The sequence below is a fragment of the Odontesthes bonariensis genome, chromosome 9, assembly GCF_027942865.1.
Source record: "Odontesthes bonariensis isolate fOdoBon6 chromosome 9, fOdoBon6.hap1, whole genome shotgun sequence".
Lineage (NCBI taxonomy): Eukaryota > Metazoa > Chordata > Actinopteri > Atheriniformes > Atherinopsidae > Odontesthes > Odontesthes bonariensis.
Genome location: NC_134514.1, coordinates 4,589,430 through 4,610,608, shown reverse-complemented (window position 1 = coordinate 4,610,608; position 21,179 = coordinate 4,589,430). Strand labels below are relative to the sequence as shown.

Sequence of the window (21,179 nt, the reverse complement as noted above, 5' to 3'; positions counted from 1 at the left end):
CGTTTCTTTGCCGCCTTTCGTCTATCCATGTCGCAAATTCTAGAGGTGCGGCCTTTTGTAGAAGGCGTGGTTAGGATCATTACGATGGATTTCAGCCACCGGATTTATCAACAGCCGCTCGGTCTTACGATGGGATTGGTGTGGTACGCATGTTCTGTAAATCTCACTTGAGCCTCTGCGTACGACGAGTTCTCCGCTCATATCTACGATGCTTTCTACGACGGCTTGATAAATGAGGGCCACTGTGTTGAAAGAAAAGCCCTTAGCAACTTAGCCTCGGTTGACTGGGAGAGTCCGTAAGCATCATCACCTTTTGATCTTGGCAGGACATGTTTTCTGCTTCAGCTGCCATTTATCCACACTTCCCACAAACATAGTGTGTTTTTCAAAGTTTCTTCTTTGTTAATGAGTTGTAGCTTTCTAACCAGTATAACTTAGAGGAATTCGACCAATTAGAAGACACTCTCTCCCCCAAATCGTCTTGTTTTCAGTAAGAGACTTCCCTCAAGAAACAAAAATCTTCCTCTTTCTGAAATAATTACAAACTATGCGTTGTTAGAATGGATGCAGAGCTTATCTACAGCTGCCCAAGATTAAGAATGAAATAACTGGACATTATCATGGCATGTCCATTTTAAAGGTTCAAAGTCCTGCAGAAGCTCTTTAATCTCTGTGATGACACTTAGTGGCACAAACATGAAACATCAGCAGCTGGATGGGACAAACATACACCATCACACCATTGTTCATCTGTTAAACGGAGATGGCAGGCTACCTGCTGACATTGAAAAGAAGGCTACTGTGGACTTGTCATTTGTTTACACACTGTTTGTATGTTATTTACAGCAGTATTGTTGTATTATTGAGAAAGCAGTTGCCTGACATGCACTTTATGTTTGTAAATATGCACTGACTGTTTGCACTGTTGCTAAAATACAATGTGCTTTGTTAAAGGGGAACTCCGGGGAATTTGAAGCGCAATCCCATTGCTAGAGGTTGTCAAATACTGACAGTAGGACACAGACAGGTGCAAATCGGCGCTCCCTGTGTGGAGATCGTGCTGTTTGCGCAGCCTGTCATGCTAGCCAAATACGTGGTGGCTAGGGGCAAATTCTAAACCTTCCACGTAAAACAACAACTTGCACATTTGCAGAAACGTCACACCACTATATAAACCATCCGACAATAAAGTCACAAGCCTTACCATCAAAACCATATGCATGGTTCTCACATTACTGGCATGGGGACGTTACAAAACAACTTTATAAACAGCATGTAACTCACCTGTTGTTGGTATGCTCACGCATGTGAAAGCCCAAAACAGTCAATGGACGATAATCCCATATCCAAAACAATTATCTTCTCTAGAAAAACTGCGTTCAAGTATTTAAAACATTACAACAATATTACAGGGCATGAAACAACATGAATTAATGCTAACCTAGCAGTATATGGTTTTGTTGTTGCACTGATTTGAAAACGAATACAAGTCTCGTTCTGAGTGTTTCCCAATATAAATGTATATAAAGTTACAGAGGTGTAATGGTCGGATTTGAGTTGACTAATGACATTTACAATTTTTATGGTACCGCAAAATAATTGATATTGATCAATGCTTTCATTTCTTTGGATCTCACAAGTCTTGCGCTGGAGTCACGTGAGTTTAGTTGCAGGAAGTAGGAACTTCACCGGCAGCGAAGCAAAACATAGCAGTGCTTATGAAGACGGAAGAAAAGTGGGGTTGGTAAAGCCACAAAATGGTGCGGGAATGCATTTTCCCACACTGTGGCAACAATGCGCAGTAATAGAGGCCTGAGCTTTCACCGGCTGCCTCTCAGGCACGGTGACAATGAGAAGCTGCGAATGTGGATGCTGGTGCTCCATCTCGACATGAATACTTCGCTGGACACCCTCCGAAGCAGAGACTACCGCGTCTGCAGCGAGCATTTCGTGGAGGACGATTTTACCTCGTCAAGTGGCAATCACAGATTCCTGAAGAGAAACGCTATTCCAAACGCTAAGAGCCTTGGGGACAACGCCATGGTAATGTCAAATGTTTATTGATCTTTGGGTGGGGAAGGCCTAGCCTGGGCGAAAGCCGACTGTTGACTCCGTCAAACAGTCTGGAAAAACCCAAGAGGAATCCGTTCCCATGGAGGGTGGGACCTTAAATTAACTTAAATTCATTGGAGTTCCCTTAACCAATCAGTAATGTTTAGAAAGGATGTAGGTTATGCGCCGAGGTTCATGCTTACTCTCGCGAGGCTCTAGCTTGCGAATCACGCTTCCCACATCCGCTTTCATTATACCGGGTTGCAACACTAAATCAAACTTTTCCCAAAACCAGTTGGAAGGAGAGGTACGACATCCTTCCCACTAACAAAATTGACGAGGCATTCCTCTTGCTCTTGTTTTAATTGTGTAATGCTCTCAAGAGTTGAGACAACTTCATGGATAGCTTCTAGCGTCTCTTCTTCCGTCGCCATGTTTATTTCCGCTGCAGTTGAACTACAATGGACTCCGGCGTGACTTCTGCGTCACCACTCTCAACTGTTTGCTGATTGGCAAAACACTGAGCGAACCGAGGGAGGGGTATTGGGCCAGATTATGTGCGGAGCCAAAATCTTTGGGCGGATGTGCGTAGGATGGCGTCGCCAGGCTAGGGAAGGCCATGATTGCAAGGTGCTTTTGTTTGCTATTTGACGTGTTCAGTAGGTGATTGTTAGTCAAGTCCTTAGACTGGTTTTATTCGATGATCATACAAACTTTGTGCTCTATTTATAGCATTTTTCAGCACAAGCAAAGTGAGTAACAATGCCTTCCAATTTGTAGAACACGTTAGGAGGTATGGAATTTGGCTTGAGACTGGCTGTAAGTTGTTATCATGGGTGAAATATGTAGAGAGAACTGAGATATCAGTAGGTTGTTGTGTAGCCCAGGGGTTCCCAAACTTTACCATGACAAGGCCCCCCATATACTGGTAGATTCCAGACACGGCCCCCTGCCCTGACATGGGTTGTGCACCCCCTTTCACAACCATAGTCTGTGTGTCAGTGCCCCACTGGGATATATAAAAATAACAGTAATAGTAGTAATGCTCAGAGATGCTCAGATGCAATATATTATTGTAATGAGGATATTGTAGCTTTTTTGTTTATTTTGTTATACATTAATTATTTTTTTGTTTTTGTTTTGCCATACTTTTCCTTCCAAATTGCCGCGGCCCCCACTTTGAAACCCACTGGTGTAGCTCACTGTCTTGTCACTCCATCCTCTTTTTTTGTTTCTCATCTTTAGAGGAGTGGTGAGTTTCCCACTGTTTCAGGACCAGAATTAGCTGCATGCTCACAGTCTACACCAATGAAGGCTACACACGGGCCCAGGACATCAGGAATAGCCAACTTCCAAGACAGTCTGACTCTACTTCTCACAAGTCCGGAACATTCCACTGCACAGACGAGGCCATCACTGTCTGGGATGTACCTAGCAAGACCTCCTTCTTGCAAGCAAACAGTGGTAAGTCTGCCATGGTTTCATCCCGTTTCCAAACCCATAATGTGTAAATGGACTCATTGTCATTGATCTCATAAATAAGCGTGTGTGCATTTTATATTCAAGGATCCCAGTGCCACAACATCAACACAGGGTTTGATGGTCCCCAAGACCTCAACATGGATTGATACACACGTGAGTAATTTTAGTTATCTACACTTTGGCCATGATTTCCAACGTAACATCCTAAACTGTAATTGTAAATGTGCCATCCACATGATCACATTCCACAGGAAGCTGAAGAAGATGTCGCTGCCTCGGAGATGAGTGTGAGCTTTCAGGAGATGTCACTGGAGGACGAGCCCTCTGACATCAGCTACTTACCTCCCAGTGGATCATCTCAATCAAGTCCTGATAGAGATTCTGGTTCAGCTTCTGCCAATGGAGATGGGTGGGCTGAAAGGAAGTGGCTTGTTAGTGAATCAAGACTCCTGCAACTTTTCCAAATCTGTGCAGTATGTGGTGCAGCTGTTGCAGAGACGAGAACCACAACACATTCAAGCCAAATAAAAATTCAGTGGAACTGCCTGAATAATCACTCCGGTACGTGGGCTTCCTGCCCTGATCGGCGAGGGATGGCAGAAAATAACCTCCTCATCAGCGCATCCATACTTTTCACAGGGGCTACGCACACAACCCTACTGGACTGGGCTAATCTTCTACATACACCAATCCCCAAGAATACACAGTTCTACAAGATGCAAGAGGTCTACCTCATACCGGTTATACAACAGGCCTACAGAGACCAACATGAAACAATCATGGAACGTCTCCTGCAACATTGTGCATCGGGCCATACAATTGACCTTTGTGGTGATGCAAGATGTGACAGCCCCGGTAGGTCTGATGCTTTACAGGCACTTGTACTTATTTGTTCTCCAGTACTTTTCCCACTTATAAGTACACTTGTGGGCATTCACTCTCTCTCTCTCTCTCTGACATGCACGCACACACACACAGTTTCATCGTACACTCCCAGACACGGCAAATGAACACACACTCTTTCTTTCCTTCTCTAACACACAATCATATGAACACCTCCTCACACATGTATACATTGGAACTCTGGTGTTACAATATGCCTGGACTGCCCTTGTACTGTATGCACACACACACACACGGGAAGGCCGTACAGTGTCATCAGAGCTCCAAAAGAGTGTGTGTGTGAGGAGGAGTTCTTATGATTGTTTGTGTATGCATGAGCCACAAGCATATGGCATTTTTTTTCTGCTAAAATGCAGTGTAGTTCCTCTAATCATTTTTCTTTTTTCAATTTATTACAACAGGTTTCAGTAGCAAGTATTCCACCTACAGCTTTCAAGATGACACCACAAAGGAAATTGTGCACGTTGAGTTGGTCCAGGTAAATCCTTTAGCAAATTAATGTAATTTCAGAAATCTCTTGTCAATAGTGCATGGGCTTTTGTGAAGATGATGAGTTACTTTACAGGTTACCGAGGCAACCAGTTCGGTTGCAATGGAGCTGACAGGGTTCCAGAGGGGACTTGATTATTTACTGGAGAGGGGACTGAAAGTTGGTTTTGTGACAACTGACCGATCGCCGTCAATTCGCAAAGTCATGAGGGAGAACTACAGCAGTATTCGACACGAATTTGATATTTGGCACGTCGCGAAAGGTGAAATAAATATAAGAACAATAACTTCTGCATTTAGCCAATTGCACCTGTAAATTTATGCTTGCCATTGTATGCCAAGGAAAAATACAAAACACAACATCCTTTGCTTTGTTTGTAGGTGTGAAGAAAAAGCTGACTGCCATTTCCAATAAGAAGGGCACCAAAGACCTTCAGCCATGGATAAGATCCATTACAAATCATTTGTACTTTTCATGCGACTCATCCAAGGGAGATGAAGAGGTAATGATGAACAATAATGTAATCAAACTAGGTCTTGGGGATGGTGATAATACATGTGGTATAGGTGTGTCATCAACCACAGGGTTTGAAAGTGCAGTTGTGCTAGATACAGACTCCCATGGCTGCTTTGCATGGTTTCCTTTAGTCGGTGTGTGTGAATAGCAAAATGTGAGGCATACATAGTACAATACGATTACAGAGTGGTCTACAAATTCATTTCTTTTGAAAAGGAAATGTTCTGCAGAGGTGTCATTCTTACATAGGTAACTTATCAGAGTAACCAGTAGATTTGTGTACTTGTGTTACGATCAGCTGACTCTGTGCTGGTTGGCTCAAGTTTGTGGTCGGTTCTTGTTGGTTTTTAGTGTTTTTCAATAACACACAGTCTATATAACTCATTAGGTACAATGGAGAAAATGGTGTAAATGTGATGTAATATCATGTGCTAGTGTTGTACTTACACCATGAATTCACTTTTACGTTTGACACCTCTGATGGTCTGTATATCCCTTTGAATTTACTGTGATTTGTGTAAGATGATTGTGATTTGTTATTGGCTCTGCCTTTCAAAGGTCTGTGTTCGTCGTTGGACGGGTCTTCTCCACCACATCTGTGGTATTCACAGATGGGAAGATGGTGGTGCCGAATGCACTTGCCCTCATCCACCACTAACCGAGGAACAGCAGAAGCGCAAGAAGTGGCTGGACAAAAACTCGCCCGCTTTCCTTGGACTGCAGACAGTAGTGATGGATAAGGACCTTCTAAGAGACCTGAAGCAAATGACACTCTTCAAGCTCACCGGTATTCATTTACTCACATAAAAATATTTAATCTCTAATGGTCTTCTAAGCTAAGGAGTCAACACATTTGACTGCATCATCATCTGCTACAGTATTTAAAATACAACTGTGCACCAAGACCTAGCACATTGGAATGGCTTTGCTTGTCTTTAGAATATCTGTTTTTGGGTGCATGTCTGCTTTTACACAGGATCTCTGGAGGTGTACCATTCAGCAATGCTGAAATATGCTGAGAAGAGAGTTCATTACGGCTACGACGGCATGAGGGCCCGCACCCAACTTGCCATCATGGATCACAACAGCAATGTTGACCGACCACAGGCAACAACAAAAAAGGGTATGATTGGACAGATGTCTTATGCAAGTTGAACTATGACAGTTTTTCACACTTTGCGATCTAAGTGAACATGTTTTTGATTGTGTAAATAACACAACTGTCCCAGTCATATTGCATTACATGAAGCATAATGCATTTTGTATCGAGGAAGAAAAAGTCGAAGTCCGGTTTATTGTCGGTTACTTTATATATTATGGACATGGAAAGTAATTGAAATTACATTTCTCACTAACCCATGTCTAGACAGGGATAGGGTGGACAATAACATGCAATGCAAGCCAGCAATATATAATTACATATGAGGGATGTTGTGTTGTTATGAGCTATCATAAGTGCAGCAATTGTTACAATTTATAAATATCATTTGAGTCCCATGTGAGTTTTAGTTTCTGCAGACCATAGCTTCCTCATGGCCAGGGGGTAGGGGCTGTTGGTAACTTTAGTGGTTTGGAAGGAATGTAGGCTCCAGTACGTCTTCCCAGAGGGTGGAAGGCTGAAGAGATTATGTGCGGGGTGAGTTGCTTTGTGGGTGCTGTGTATGTCTTGGAGGGGTGCATTGATGTTTGATCTTCATAGCTGTGTTCACCATTCACTGCATGGCTCTCTTGTACATGTTGCTTCCTCCCCACACAGTAATGCGGATGGAGAAGATGCTGTTGATGGTCCCTCTGTTTGAATGTGCGCTTGGCAGCTTTTGTGAAGGAAGTGTTGGTGTTCCAGGGGAGGCCCCCTCTGATGTTCCCTGAAAGTAATTTTGTCTCTCTGCAGCAGAACCATTGATGATCAGTGGCAGGTGTTTGAAGTGGCCTCTCTGAAAGTTGACCCTGCTCCACGTCTATGGCGTCTATAGGCCATTATATAAAACATTAAAAATGATTTTCTTCTTTCTTTTAGGGGAACCTAGGCAAAGATTTGTCTTCCCAAAGCAGAGCGACCGTTGGATTGCCAAGCCCATCAACAAAAAGACACAACAGGCATTCCGTGACGACCTCATGCAGCGTGTCTTGGAGAGGAGAGATGACCCAACCGTCATATACTCCGAACCTCCACAACATCGCTCCAGTGCCAAGACCTAATACTACAGATCTGCTGGCTCAAGCCCCGTCCCGTTTTCATTTATAACGAGAAGCACTCAGAGAGTGCAAACCTCCGCCAAGGCCATGGGGTTACACCCTATTTTTTTCATTTCAAGTCTTTCTGTCTTGTTTTTGTGGAGTTAGAAACTGCAATGTCAATATTCGCCCAATGGTGAAGAATATTTTTTTGAAATTCCTGGATCTGGGTCGTGAGCCGCATCACCACCAAAATTTAATCACTTTGTTCAATTTGTTCATAACTTTTTCAGTTATCCTGCTGACAAACAGACAAACAAAGCAACGCGAACGAAGACATAGCCTCCTTGGCGGGGTAAATATTTTCTTTTTGTTTGGATTTGGAAGTTGTGAGCTAGTTGTGTGCAATATAATCTATTTGTTTACTTAGTTTGCCAACATTTGGTTACTTACTTTTCTCTCAATAAAAATGTGTGCAATTTAATTTATGCGTTTCCATTATTGAAGTATTATTTTAAAGATAATGTGTCTTCAGTTTTACACGCAGAGAGACTGAACATTTGGTTCCTTATTTTTTTCTAAAACAGCTTCGTCTCAGTTGGGTTGGAAGGTGAGCGTTTGTGAACAACTATCCTTAGATCTCTCAAGATTCTCAATTCTTTTAGTTGTCACTAACATCTGGACATGTTTTGTTTAAAACTATTTTATTACAGCCTTAGCTTTACACAGCTTTGTTTCTTGCTGAAAGATAAAGCATTGTCCCCATCTCAGATATTTTGCAGACTCCAACAGGTACTGCACTGCTCTTGTGATGTGCCATTTTATTTTTTGTATGTACTTGTGGGGTGCTATTGTTACTTCCTTAGTTTAATTTTTTTTTAAATGCCCAATAAAATGGCAAAAACAATTGATTGACTATACTGAACGTAATACTCTAAAAATAATACATAATGTAAAAGAAAAAAAGATAGATAAATCAGAGCTTCCAGGAAAGTTGAAGCTGTGGTGTCTGCAGTTTGGATTGTTTCCTAGGTTGATGTGGCCACTGTCTGTGTATGAGATTCCATTATCTGTTGTAGAAAAAATGGAAAGTTTAGTTAGCTTTTATATTAGGAAGTGGCTAGGTGTTCCTAGATGCTTAAGTACTGTGGCACTGTATGGAAAAGGCATACTCCAGCTCCCAGTATCTAGTCTAGTAGAGGAGTTTAACTGTACTAAAGTTAGGACAGAGCTCCTGTTAGCTGGGAGTAAAGATGTGGTAGTTAGTAAGGTGGTTCCAAACCCAACCAAGGGGAGGAAGTGGAAACCAAGAATGGCAGCTCAGGAGGCAGAAGCAACTCTTAGACATACAGAGATTGTGGGTAATGTGCAAATAGGCCGGGGAGGCTTGGGGCTTGGCCCAGGCAAACCGGTGTGGAGTAGAGCAGGTCCAAAGGAGAAGAGAAAGCTAGTTGTTGAGCAGGTTCGTAGACAGGAGGAAATGTTAAGGGGTGCAAAGGCAGTGGCTCAGGCTAAGCAGGGACGATGGGTGAATTGGGAAGGTGTAGAAAAGAAAAAGCTTAGTTGGAAAGAACTGTGGAGTATGGAGGAAAGGAGTATTAGATTTTTGATAGGGGCAACATATGATGTATTGCCAACTCCCCAGAACCTAAAACTCTGGGTAAATGGAGACCCGTTATGCTCGTTATGTTCAGGTACTGCAACTCTAAGGCATATTTTGTCAGGTTGTAAGGTTAGTCTGTCACAAGGCCGGTATACATGGCGACATGACCAAGTATTAAGAAGTTTAGCTGCAGGTATTGAAGATAAACGAAGGCAGGTAAACTTAGGAGGGTCCAAGGTGAAGAGAGTATCAATTCAGTTTGTTCAAGAGGGGGAGAAAGTTAAAAAGACGATAAGGAGGCACGGCAGCTTGGAGGATGCTTGTGATTGGGAGATGCAGATTTAGGAAATAAGCCTGTTGTTCCCCAGGAGATAGGTTTGTAGAGGCTAAGGCCTGATATAGTCTTGTGGTCTAGGAGTAGAATGAGAGTCTATTTAATAGAGCTGACTGTTCCTTGGGAAGAATTAGTAGTAGAAGCATATGAAAGGAAAAAGCTTAGATATGTGGACTTGGGGGCAGAAGCAGAGCAGCGAGGATGGAAGGTTACAATCTGTCCAGTGGAAGTAGGATGTAGAGGATTTGTTGCAAAGTCTGTTGTCTCATTGTTGAGGGAGCTGGGTGTAAGTGGACAGAGTGTGAGGAACATAGTGCAGGAGGTTTCAGATAAAGCAGTAAAATCCAGCCAGTGGCTTTGGATTAGAAGATGCAATAGCAGCTGGGGGCCCAGCAGGGGGAGCACTTAGGGTAAACAGACTTTTGAAAAAGCAAAGAAGAAGTTCAAGCTATTTAAGTGGAGGGTTTGGCACATGTGATCCTTTTGAAACCAGGCGGCCATTTTGGGTGAGTTGGCTTGGAGTGAGTTGTATGGATTTGTTTTTGCTGGCATTGTTAGTGATTATAGGATTGTTTAGGTGAGTTTGTCTGCTGAATCTGCTAGGGTGTCTTGTCCTTCCTCCACCTCTGGCACCCTCTATACTTTCATTACCCCCTACCCCAACCAGGGTTTGAATCCCATTCCTGCTTATCTTACCTCTTTTATTTCTTCCCCTACCCAAACCAGGGTTTGCATCCCCACCCCGCTGTACCTGGTGTGCAGTTGGTGAGAGGCTGAGGTAGATTATGGTTGTTGTGGTATGAGGGGCAGTGTTGGCTGGCATTAGGAGGTGACTCTGGGACACCAGTGGTCATTGTCTAGCCTCCTGGAGGTGTTGTGGGCCCAACTAGACGAAACACTGATGAAAGGAGGTTCCCACCTGATGACCCCAATGATATGTTGGTCAGCACTGCTCATTGATCTATATAATACGGAGTGTAGGAATTATTCACTGAGTCTGGTCCTTTATTTTATTTTTATTTTCTTTAGCACAAGTTTCTTGTGTTTATATTGAATTCTTTTAGGGGAACCTAGGCACAGATTTGTCTTCCCAAAGCAGAGCGACCGTTGGATTGCCAAGCCCATCAACAAAAAGACACAACAGGCATTCCGTGACGACCTCATGCAGCGTGTCTTGGAGAGGAGAGTTGACCCAACCGTCATATACTCCGAACCTCCACAACATCGCTCCAGTGCCAAGACCTAATACTACAGATCTGGTGGCTCAAGCCCCGTCCCGTTTTCATTTATAACTAGAAGCACTCAGAGTGCAAACCTCCGCCAAGGCCATGGGGTTACACCCTATTTTTTTCATTTCAAGTCTTTCTGTCTTGTTTTTGTGGAGTTAGAAACTGCAATGTCAAAATTCGCCCAATGGTGAAGAATATTTTTTTGAAATTCCTGGATCTGGGTCGTGAGCCGCATCACCACCAAAATTTAATCACTTGTTCCTTTTGTCATTTCCAACAACTCCACAAAAATTCACCAAAATTTGTTCATAACTTTTTCAGTTATCCTGCTGACAAACAGACAAACAAAGCAACGCGAACGAAGACATAGCCTCCTTGGCGGGGTAAATATTTTCTTTTTGTTTGGATTTGGAAGTTTATAAATATATAAATATATATATATATACTGTTTATTTATTTATATATATAAACACATGCTACAATGTTTAATAATTTTGCATATTTTAGGAAAAACAGTAAAGAATGAGTGTATATTTCCAGCCGAATTCCCAATAAATCTGCTCTTGTTCACATATTTTTCTGTTTCTTTTGTGAGACGGCTAAACTGAAAATCAGCCCATTAAGACTACGTGTCAACTCGTGGTCACTTTTATTCACACCTACCTCGTTTGGTCCGGACCAAACGGACCAGATTTTCGTTGGTTCGGACCTTTTGGGATGGTCTGAATACAAACCACCGAACTCTGGTCGGGACCAAACAAGCTCGGTCTCGGTCCGGATCAAACGAACCCTGGTGCGGATCTTTTGGAGGTGTGAAAGCAGACCGGACCTAATCCCAGACTTTTTGCTTTTTTGTACCTCGGGAGCATCCGTCGTTTGTCTGCTGCTAGGTAACAGAACAGAGCGTCGTTCTTCTAATTACTAAACCGGCTGTGGTAAAGCTAACGAAAGACCGAAAATAATATTTCTGGACCGAAAATGAGTCACTTTTGAACTTAGCACTTTGTGTTGCGCGTGTCGATTCTGACCAATAGCCGAACGACTTCAGGGCGCGTGGCTTTGTTGACATATTTTGGTCCGTTTACTGAAATGTACAGTCTGAAAGCGAACCGCACCAAAATGGAAAAAAAAAAGGTTCGGACCAAAGCAAGTGAACTATCGGACTTTCCTGGTCTGAATACGCCCTTAAAGCATGTCCAGGCTGTTGCTCTGCTCTAATAAAATCCTGATTTTTGTAACCGCAGCCTCATCTGAGAAAATCACCCTTCAAGTAACTTAAAGACAACATCTTGGCAGCGATTTCAGCTGTACTTGCATGCACCATGATGTCCCAAAAAGAAAGTTAGAGGCAGCAGAATGTCATGAATGTTTTCTACAGAGTATCCAGTGCATGTACTCTGGAACAACATGGTGGTCCAGTTAAATGGACGAGTACACCTGTAACGGTAGCTGGACTCACCTGTGCATGCAACCGTTCTGAATGAACATGATCAACATAAAAGTATGTTAGTATACAGAACACAAAGCAGACATCTCCAGCTGAAAACATGAAACCTGCATACTAGAAATAATGTTCCACTGGGGTGACCAACCCAAGTTGGTTATTTGGTGGAAATTTCTTCAGTGTGCAGACTTCAGGTTTTTAATTGAAGTTTTGGACAAAGAAAATAGATTAAAATGTAACCTATTTTCAATGCATATTCAAAACTTATTTAAATCTCTTCCAGAAAAACTCTAGTTGTGATAATTTCCTTTAATATATATATTTTTTTTCTTTAAAAAAAAAAAAGGCTAATTGACCATGTGCTTTGTTTTACATTTAGAGCTCATTTAAGATAGCTGTCATTATTAGAAAAAAAAAGGCAAGGCAATTTATTTATAGAGCACAATTTGTACACAAGGCAATTCAAAGTGCTTCACAGCTACATAAAATCACAAGAAGGCAATAAAATCATTAAATAAATAAATAAATAACAACATAAAAATAACATAAAAAACAACTTCAATCAATTTTATTTAGAGGTTAACAAGCAAAGTTAACATGAGGGGTTTCAAATAGATTTTTTTTTTAGTTAAATTGGAGATAAAACTTCTGTTTGATGATTGGCTACAAGATGTGTTCAACTTGAGATGTTTGCGCATGCGCAAATTGAAACACGTTGGTGATGAGTGGAGGCCTTTAGCGAGTTCATGTTTACTTAATATGTTCTATTGTTCTTTTAGGTAAGAATGACTATTGTGTTAACATTTAGATAGCAAAATATCGGTGAGTTTGTTTAATTTTTCGTCGCGCGTTGTGAATGTTTGACGCAGCAGGGCGGTTGAAGTTAGCTAATTAAGCTAGCAGCGGTTTAATTAACCTCAACGGTTTGAAGGACATTTTCAACAGGTCCTAGGGTGACCACCTGCTCCTAAGCCAAAGGGGGGACAAGGGGTATGTTTATGGGGGACAAGGGGGGGACAAGGGGTATGTTTATGGGGGACAAGGGGGGACGCTGCCCCGCCGCCAGACTCTTAGTGGTTTACCCATTTCTAGCACATACTACCTTACATGGTATATCAATTTATATATATATACATACATATTGATTCTTCTGTTATTGGTGATGTAATATATAATAATGATAACAATAATATTTTGAACATTCAATGACACACACTACCATCTACACTGCCATTTTCCCCTGTGTTTTTTTTATCCACAAACCACAATCCACAACTAGTTCTAGCCAAGTGTGCCGCGCCAACTGACTGACTGAAGTGCCTAGTGATGAGGCGCGTGAATTGACGTTTATCATCACTGCGAACGTTGAGTCAATTGTCATGGCAACAACAAATATTTGATAACAGCCAGCCTGTCAGATGCGACTGCAAGGGGTGTGTGTGTGTGTGTGTGTGCGCGCGTGTGTGGATCTGTTGTAGCTCTACAGTCTGCGGCGACTGTGCTGTTCTGAAATGTCAAGTAACGCTCGTTTGGCTATCTGGGTGGCGCGGGGAAAGTGACAACCCCAGCAAGAATCAATTATGCGGGACAAGCTCTGAATTTGCGGGACGGACTATTTTGGCCTCGAACGCTGTACGCGCACGCGCTACGCGGGACAGTTGGTCACCCTAACAGGTCCATGTTTCTTACTGTTTACCACTGGCTGAATTTTCGTCTAATTAAATTGAATGTTAACTTATTGTCTGAACGGCCTCATTAAGTTTGCTCTCTGAGAGTGTCGGTTGGTTTTAACTGTTGGACTGGTGGTATTAAGGTTTTAGCTAACTGCCGTTAACAGTGCATGTATGTAAGTTATCGTTGGTGTTTGGGTCATAGTTGTGGAGCTCCTTAAAATTATTTTACGGTTACTTTTTAAAAAGAATAGTTTTCAGTTTGACCACCTACAGCACCGAGCAGGTGCGTTTGGGTATTCGCTGAGTAATTAATTAGGGAGCCGAGCATGAAGCTGTTAGCTCTGTTCTCCATTAGAGGCCACCGCAGGAGCGTTGTCTGTTCAGTCTGAATCGAAAAAACATTATTTTCCCTCAACTGCACACATCCGTTCGACATTATTAAGCTCAACTGAAAGACAATTTACACGCAAATATTAACGTAATGCACATATTGTAACTTGTTTGTGAGGAAAATGTTGTTTTCTGTATTTAAGTTTCGATGCTTCCTATTGGACTAAAGCGTACCACGTGACCAGGAAGCGCCGCGAAGCCGCATTTGTTGACATTAGTTAATTCAAATAACTTTTTAGGGACAGCATCGGCGTTACAGGCGCTACATTATTCATAGTTATTGTTTTTATTGTGAAATAAATCTTATTGTATTTGATTTTTCAAACCGTGAGTTAGAATAAAGTTGCGGAGGATCACTTAGTTTCCTCCGACCTATTTGTGTTATCGCTTCTCGGCCTTTTGGCTAAGATCAAGTGTAGTATCTGTTCTTATCAGTTTAATATCTGATACGTCCCCTACCCGGGGACCATATATTAAATTGATTTTTGGAACAGGGAGATGGAATAGGGGCTTGCTCCGTCCACTCCACGCATCGACCTGGTATTGCAGTATCTCCAGGAACGGTGCACCCCCCCCTCACAGTGTGAAAAATAAAGCTTCAGTTAGAGAGATGCACATGAAATATTTATTTTTGCATGTTGACATGTTTCATATGGTTAAATTAATGGGTTCCACTCTGACTCTACTGAACTTTTTGCATCTGATTTAGTCTTGTTTAACAATATTTGCTCTAAATCTAAAGTATGTCCAACTAAGCTCTTTGCCCTCTGCTTAATTTTTGTTTTGATGCTCTGTTGTTGTATATCTGTCTTTATGTTGCTACTCTACCAAACTTCATCCAGGAAACTTCTTGTTCCCGTGCCTGGAACAAGCATGTGATCAACAGGGAGTGCGTGATGAGATTTTTATCCGTTGGTGGAGCACACATTTTAAAGGTAAATGTGAAAAGTCAGAATTAAGATTGAGATTAAAATTTGATTAATTGTGCAGTTCTATACACAACCACCAACAAACAACCCACTACACACTGGGCTGCAGTTTTGCTTATGTAAGATGCCAGATTCAAACAAGAGGAATAGATCAGCATAGAAATGCCACTTTTTTATTGTTTCAACTTGTTTTTGCCGTCTTTTTAAACTATATTTTTACTGGTTTTAATTGAACTGAATATAATATTTCATTGGCAGTATATTAGGTTCATTAGCCCCAGTGTATGTGAAATCATTGTGTATTTAAATTTAACATTAGGACCATCTGTAATGAATGGATCAGAAGTTTATTTCATGTTTATATCCTGCAGTTACCTCTGTTCTCCACCAGAGACCGATAGAGCTCTGTAAGCTGGTGTGGTTTTACAGCCTGAAAAAACATCTAAGTTACTTTTTCTTAATGTTTCTTCATACATTAAGACATAAAATCTGATGCCACATCATTTGGAACAATTCTTGTGGTTTTGATGTGTATTTTGGTAAGATCCCATTCATAACCATCCAGCCTTGTTCACACTCAGCAGCAGCAGGAGGGCTGTCAGTATCCCCCCACCAGTGAACAAAGAAACAGGAAGTGGTTGCACAGTTAGCAGACAGAACATGTTATCTGTGTGTTTTTATACTTTATCTGGATGTGAGATGTGAACAAAACAGTTTATGATTGTAGTTTGATTCACTTAGTTTCCCTTGAACTCCCTGTTGGGCTGTTGGTCATTTACAGACAGGCTGATTTATACAAGATGATGTGATGTTCAGTTAGCTTTTTGTGAGCAAATACAGCAATGCATTATGGGAAACAGGAGCCGTTTTTAGTAGAAATAAAGTGTTAATAATCTGTGTGTGTCCACAGATGAGTTTCCTCTGTATTCAGATCTTGTAGAGTCCTCCCAGCCTCTGTAGCCTCTGGGTTAGTTAGCTTACAGACTGTTAGCACCATCAGTGTGCTCAGTATGTGTGTGAGTGACTCCCCCCTCAGTGAGCTGTACAACTCATACTTACCTGGCAGGGGAGACACCATGATCAGGAAGGTGGTTCACCCAGGGCGAGGCTCAGCCATTGCACACTCGGCTGTGCTGACCTTTGCGAATTCCCCAAATGTGGGAATCTCGACTGCATAATTTCTGGTAGTGGGGGACTGCGTTCGCGCTCTCCCCTGATCAACTTGTTCAAATAAAAATATGAATTTTACCAGCCTAGTGCTATAACTCTCATATAAAGTGGTTAATCTCATCAGTCTACACGAAATTAATCTTAGTTCTCTATTTGTTTTTACTGAATTCAACTTGGTTTTACTTTTAATATCATCAGATCACAACAAATATCATTTAAGATATGGTTCAGTTCAAATCGATTTTCATTTAAGTTGTGATAATCAAACTCAATAAAATCCAACCAAAATTAAAATGTTAACCAGTTGGTCTTAAAAAGACAAAAGTATTCCATAAAGAATGAAGGGCCCTTGATGTGTTTTTTCTATGTTTTCTGGCTGCAGGTTTAACGCAGTTATCACATCGAGTCGTCTTGAACTCTCGACCGCAAGACGTTTTTTTAGCAACCTGGCCGCTTTACTTCCTGGCTTTCCTTATATGGTTAAATTCTCCAGGTAGTGTGCCTGAGTTAGAGGCGTGTGCGTTATCCATCCTGTAAAAGGAACGTTTTTGGGACAAATGAACCACCACTACCTCTGAAAGGACAGGACTTAGTTTTTGTTCTGTAGACCTCCTCAAGAAAATGTGTTTTTGATTGCGAAAGTATCCATTTGTTGCTTCTGCCATCACTCAGAAACATGAAGGCGCTCACATAAGCAAACATAGTCACTTCACATATTGTGTTGAAAGAAAAGCCCTTACCAACTTAGCCTCGGTTGACAATGGGAGAGTCCGTAAGCATCATCACCTTTTGATCTTGGCAGGACATGTTTTCTGCTTCAGCTGCCATTTATCCACACTTCCCACAAACATAGTGTGTTTTTCAAAGTTTCTTCTTTGTTAATGAGTTGTAGCTTTCTAACCAGTATAACTTAGAGGAATTCGACCAATTAGAAGACACTCTCTCCCCCAAATCGTCCTGTTTTCAGTAAGAGACTTCCCTCAAGAAAAAAAATCTTCCTCTTTCTGAAATAATTACAAACTATGCGTTGTTAGAATGGATGCAGAGCTTATCTACAGCTGCCCAAGATTAAGAATGAAATAACTGGACATTATCATGGCATGTCCATTTTAAAGGTTCAAAGTCCTGCAGAAGCTCTTTAATATCTGTGATGACACTTAGTGGCACAAACATGAAACATCAGCAGCTGGATGGGACAAACATACACCATCACACCATTGTTCATCTGTTAAACGGAGACAGCAGGCTACCTGCTGACATTGAGAAGAAGGCTACTGACCTGAGATGTCTAACGGATCGACAGTAAAAATCCTTTTGTTTGGGCTAATTCCGTTTTTTTTTTTTTTTTTTTTGTGGACTTGTCATTTGTTTACACACTGTTTGTATGTTATTTACAGCAGTATTGTTGTATTATTGAGAAAGCAGTTGCCTGACATGCACTTTATGTTTGTAAATATGCACAGACTGTTTGCACTGTTGCTAAAATACAATGTGCTTTGTTAAAGGGGAACTCCGGGGAATTTGAAGCGCAATCCCATTGCTAGTGGTTGTCAAATACTGACAGTAGGACACAGACCGGTGCAAATCGGCGCTCCCTGTGCGGCGATTGCGCTGTTTGCGCAGCCTGTCATGCGAGGCTAATACGTGGTGGCTAAGGGGCAAGTGCTAACCCTTCCACGTAAAACAACAACTTGCACACAGCAGAAACGTCACACCACTTTATAAACCATCCGACAATAAAGTCACAAGCCTTACCATCAAAACCATATGCATGGTTCTCACATTACTGGCATGGGGACGTTACAAAACAACTTTATAAACAGCATGTCACTTACCGGTTGTTGGTATGCGCGCGCATGTGAAAGCCCAAAACAGTCAATGGACGATACTCCCATATCCAAAGCAATTATCTTCTCTAGAAAAACTGCGTTCAAGTATTTAAAACATTACAACAATATTACAGGGCATGAAACAACATGAAGTAATGCTAACCTAGCAGTATATGGTTTTGTTGTTGCACTGATTTGAAAACAAATACAAGTCTCGTTCTGAGTGTTTCCCAATATAAATGTATATAAAGTTACAGAGCTGTAATGGTCGGATTTGAGTTGACTAATGACATTTACAATTTTTATGGTACCACAAAATAATTGATATTGATCAATGCTTTCATTTCTGTGGATCTCACAAGTCTTGCGCTGGAGTCACGTGAGTTTAGTTGCAGGAAGTAGGAACTTCACCGGCAGCGAAGCAAAACATAGCAGTGCTCATGAAGACGGAAGAAAAGTGGGGTAGGTAAAGCCACAAAATGGTGCGGGAATGCATTTTCCCACACTGTGGCAACAATGCGCAGTAATAGAGGCCTGAGCTTTCACCGGCTGCCTCTCAGGCAGCCAATGAGAAGCTGCGAATGTGGATGCTGGTGCTCCATCTCGACATGAAAACTTCGCTGGACACCCTCCGAAGCAGAGACTACCGCGTCTGCAGCGAGCATTTCATGGAGGACGATTTTACCTCGTCAAGTGGCAATCACAGATTCCTGAAGAGAAACGCTATTCCAAACGCTAAGAGCCTTGGGGACAATGCCATGGTAATGTCAATTGTTTATTGATCTTTGGGTGGGGAAGGCCTAGCCTGGGCGAAAGCCGACTGTTGACTCCGTCAAACAGTCTGGAAAAACCCCAAGAGGAATCCGTTTCCATGGAGGGTGGGACCTTACTCAGCAACTTAAATTCATTGGAGTTCCCTTAACCAATCAGTAATGTTTAGAAAGGACGTAGGTTATGCGCCGAGGTTCATGCTTACTCTCGCGAGGCTCTAGCTCGCGAATCACGCTTCCCACATCCGCTTTCATTATACCGGTACCATTTGATAAATCAAACTTTTCCCAAAGCCAGTTGGAAGGAGAGCTACGACATCCTTCCCACTAACAAAATTGACGAGGCATTCCTCTTGCTCTTGTTTTAATTGTGTAATGCTCTCAAGAGTTGAGACAACTTCATGGATAGCTTCTAGCGTCTCTTCTTCCGTCGCCATGTTTATTTCCGCTGCAGTTGAACTACAATGGACTCCGGCGCGCGACTTCTGCGTCACCACTCTCAACTGTTTGCTGATTGGCAAAACACTGAGCGAACCGAGGGAGGGGGATTGGGCCAGATTATGTGCGGAGCCAAAATCTTTGGGCGGATGTGCGTAGGATGGCGTCGCCAGGCTAGGGAAGGCCATGATTGCAAGGTGCTTTTGTTTGCTATTTGACGTGTTCAGTAGGTGATTGTTAGTCAAGTCCTTAGACTGGTTTTATTCGATGATCATACAAACTTTGTGCTCTATTTATAGCATTTTTCAGCACAAGCAAAGTGAGTAACAATGCCTTCCAATTTGTAGAACATGTTAGGAGGTATGGATTTTGGCTTGAGAATGGCTGTAAGTTGTTATCATGGGTGAAATATGTAGAGAGAACTGAGATATCAGTAGGTTGTTGTTTAGCCCAGGGGTTCCCAAACTTTACCATGACAAGGCCCCCCATATACTGGTAGATTCCAGACACGGCCCCCTGCCCTGACATGGGTTGTGCACCCCCTTTCACAACCATAGTCTGTGTGTCAGTGCCCCACTGGGATATATAAAAATAACAGTAATAGTAGTAATGCTCAGAGATGCTCAGATGCAATATATTATTGTAATGAGGATATTTTAGCTTTTTTGTTTATTTTGTTATACATTAATTATTTTTTTGTTTTTGTTTTGCCATACTTTTCCTTCCAAATTGCCGCGGCCCCCACTTTGAAACCCACTGGTGTAGCCCACTGTCTTGTCACTCCATCCTCTTTTTTTGTTTCTCATCTTTAGAGGAGTGGTGAGTTTCCCACTGTTTCAGGACCAGAATTAGCTGCATGCCCACAGTCTACACCAATGAAGGCTACACACGGGCCCAGGACATCAGGAATAGCCAACTTCCAAGACAGTCTGACTACTTCTCACAAGTCCGGAACATTCCACTGCACAGACGAGGCCATCACTGTCTGGGATGTACCTAGCAAGACCTCCTTCTTGCAAGCAAACAGTGGTAAGTCTGCCATGGTTTCATCCCGTTTCCAAACCCATAATGTGTAAATGGACTCATTGTCATTGATCTCATAAATAAGCGTGTGTGCATTTTATATTCAAGGATCCCAGTGCCACAACATCAACACAGGGTTTGATGGTCCCCAAGACCTCAACATGGATTGATACACACGTGAGTAATTTTAGTTATCTACACTTTGGCCATGATTTCCAACGTAACATCCTAAACTGTAATTGTAAACGTGCCATCCACATGATCACATTCCACAGGAAGCTGAAGAAGATGTCGCTGCCTCGGAGATGAGTGTGAGCTTTCAGGAGATGTCACTGGAGGACGAGCCCTCTGACATCAGCTACTTACCTCCCAGTGGATCATCTCAATCAAGTCCTGATAGAGATTCTGGTTCAGCTTCTGCCAATGGAGATGGGTTGGCTGAAAGGAAGTGGCTTGTTAGTGAATCAAGACTCCTGCAACTTTTCCAAATCTGTGCAGTATGTGGTGCAGCTGTTGCACAGACGAGGACCACAACACATTCAAGCCAAATAAAAATTCAGTGGAACTGCCTGAATAATCACTCCGGTACGTGGGCTTCCTGCCCTGATCGGCGAGGGATGGCAGAAAATAACCTCCTCATCAGCGCATCCATACTTTTCACAGGGGCTACGCACACAACCCTACTGGACTGGGCTAATCTTCTACATACACCAATCCCCAAGAATACAC

The 21,179-nt window shown here is 42.2% G+C and overlaps 1 protein-coding gene, 1 long non-coding RNA gene and 2 other non-coding genes across 4 annotated transcripts; all 4 read left to right on the top strand.

Moving 5' to 3' along the window:
• Positions 1 to 3,450: 3,450 nt before the first annotated feature.
• Positions 3,451 to 7,735, top strand: LOC142388748 (uncharacterized). Its single transcript, XM_075474298.1, has 9 exons — positions 3,451 to 3,516; positions 3,619 to 3,687; positions 3,786 to 4,389; positions 4,839 to 4,915; positions 5,003 to 5,189; positions 5,308 to 5,429; positions 6,002 to 6,230; positions 6,420 to 6,566; positions 7,461 to 7,735. The coding sequence occupies exons 1-9, from the start codon at positions 3,478 to 3,480 to the stop codon at positions 7,640 to 7,642; spliced, it is 1,656 nt and encodes a 551-aa protein (XP_075330413.1). The 5' UTR covers positions 3,451 to 3,477; the 3' UTR covers positions 7,643 to 7,735.
• A 5,198-nt stretch (positions 7,736 to 12,933) lies between these two features.
• On the top strand, positions 12,934 to 20,322 carry LOC142388747 (uncharacterized). The gene is made up of 3 exons (XR_012770324.1): positions 12,934 to 13,007; positions 15,134 to 15,226; positions 20,240 to 20,322. It is a non-coding gene; the product is annotated as an uncharacterized LOC142388747 (long non-coding RNA).
• On the top strand, positions 14,675 to 14,865 carry LOC142389073 (U2 spliceosomal RNA). The gene has a single exon (XR_012770381.1). It is a non-coding gene; the product is annotated as a U2 spliceosomal RNA (small nuclear RNA).
• On the top strand, positions 16,272 to 16,436 carry LOC142389065 (U1 spliceosomal RNA). Its single transcript, XR_012770373.1, has one exon. It is a non-coding gene; the product is annotated as a U1 spliceosomal RNA (small nuclear RNA).
• Positions 20,323 to 21,179: the final 857 nt, after the last annotated feature.

Bases quoted from the DNA above. Each gene is read 5' to 3' on its own strand.
- LOC142388748 (XM_075474298.1), top strand. From the start codon at position 3,478: ATGTACCTAGCAAGACCTCCTTCTTGCAAGCAAACAGTG. The intron at 3,688-3,785 runs GTGAGTAATTTT...CACATTCCACAG, and splicing joins CAACATGGATTGATACACAC to GAAGCTGAAGAAGATGTCGC. The intron at 5,190-5,307 runs GTGAAATAAATA...CTTTGTTTGTAG, and splicing joins TATTTGGCACGTCGCGAAAG to GTGTGAAGAAAAAGCTGACT.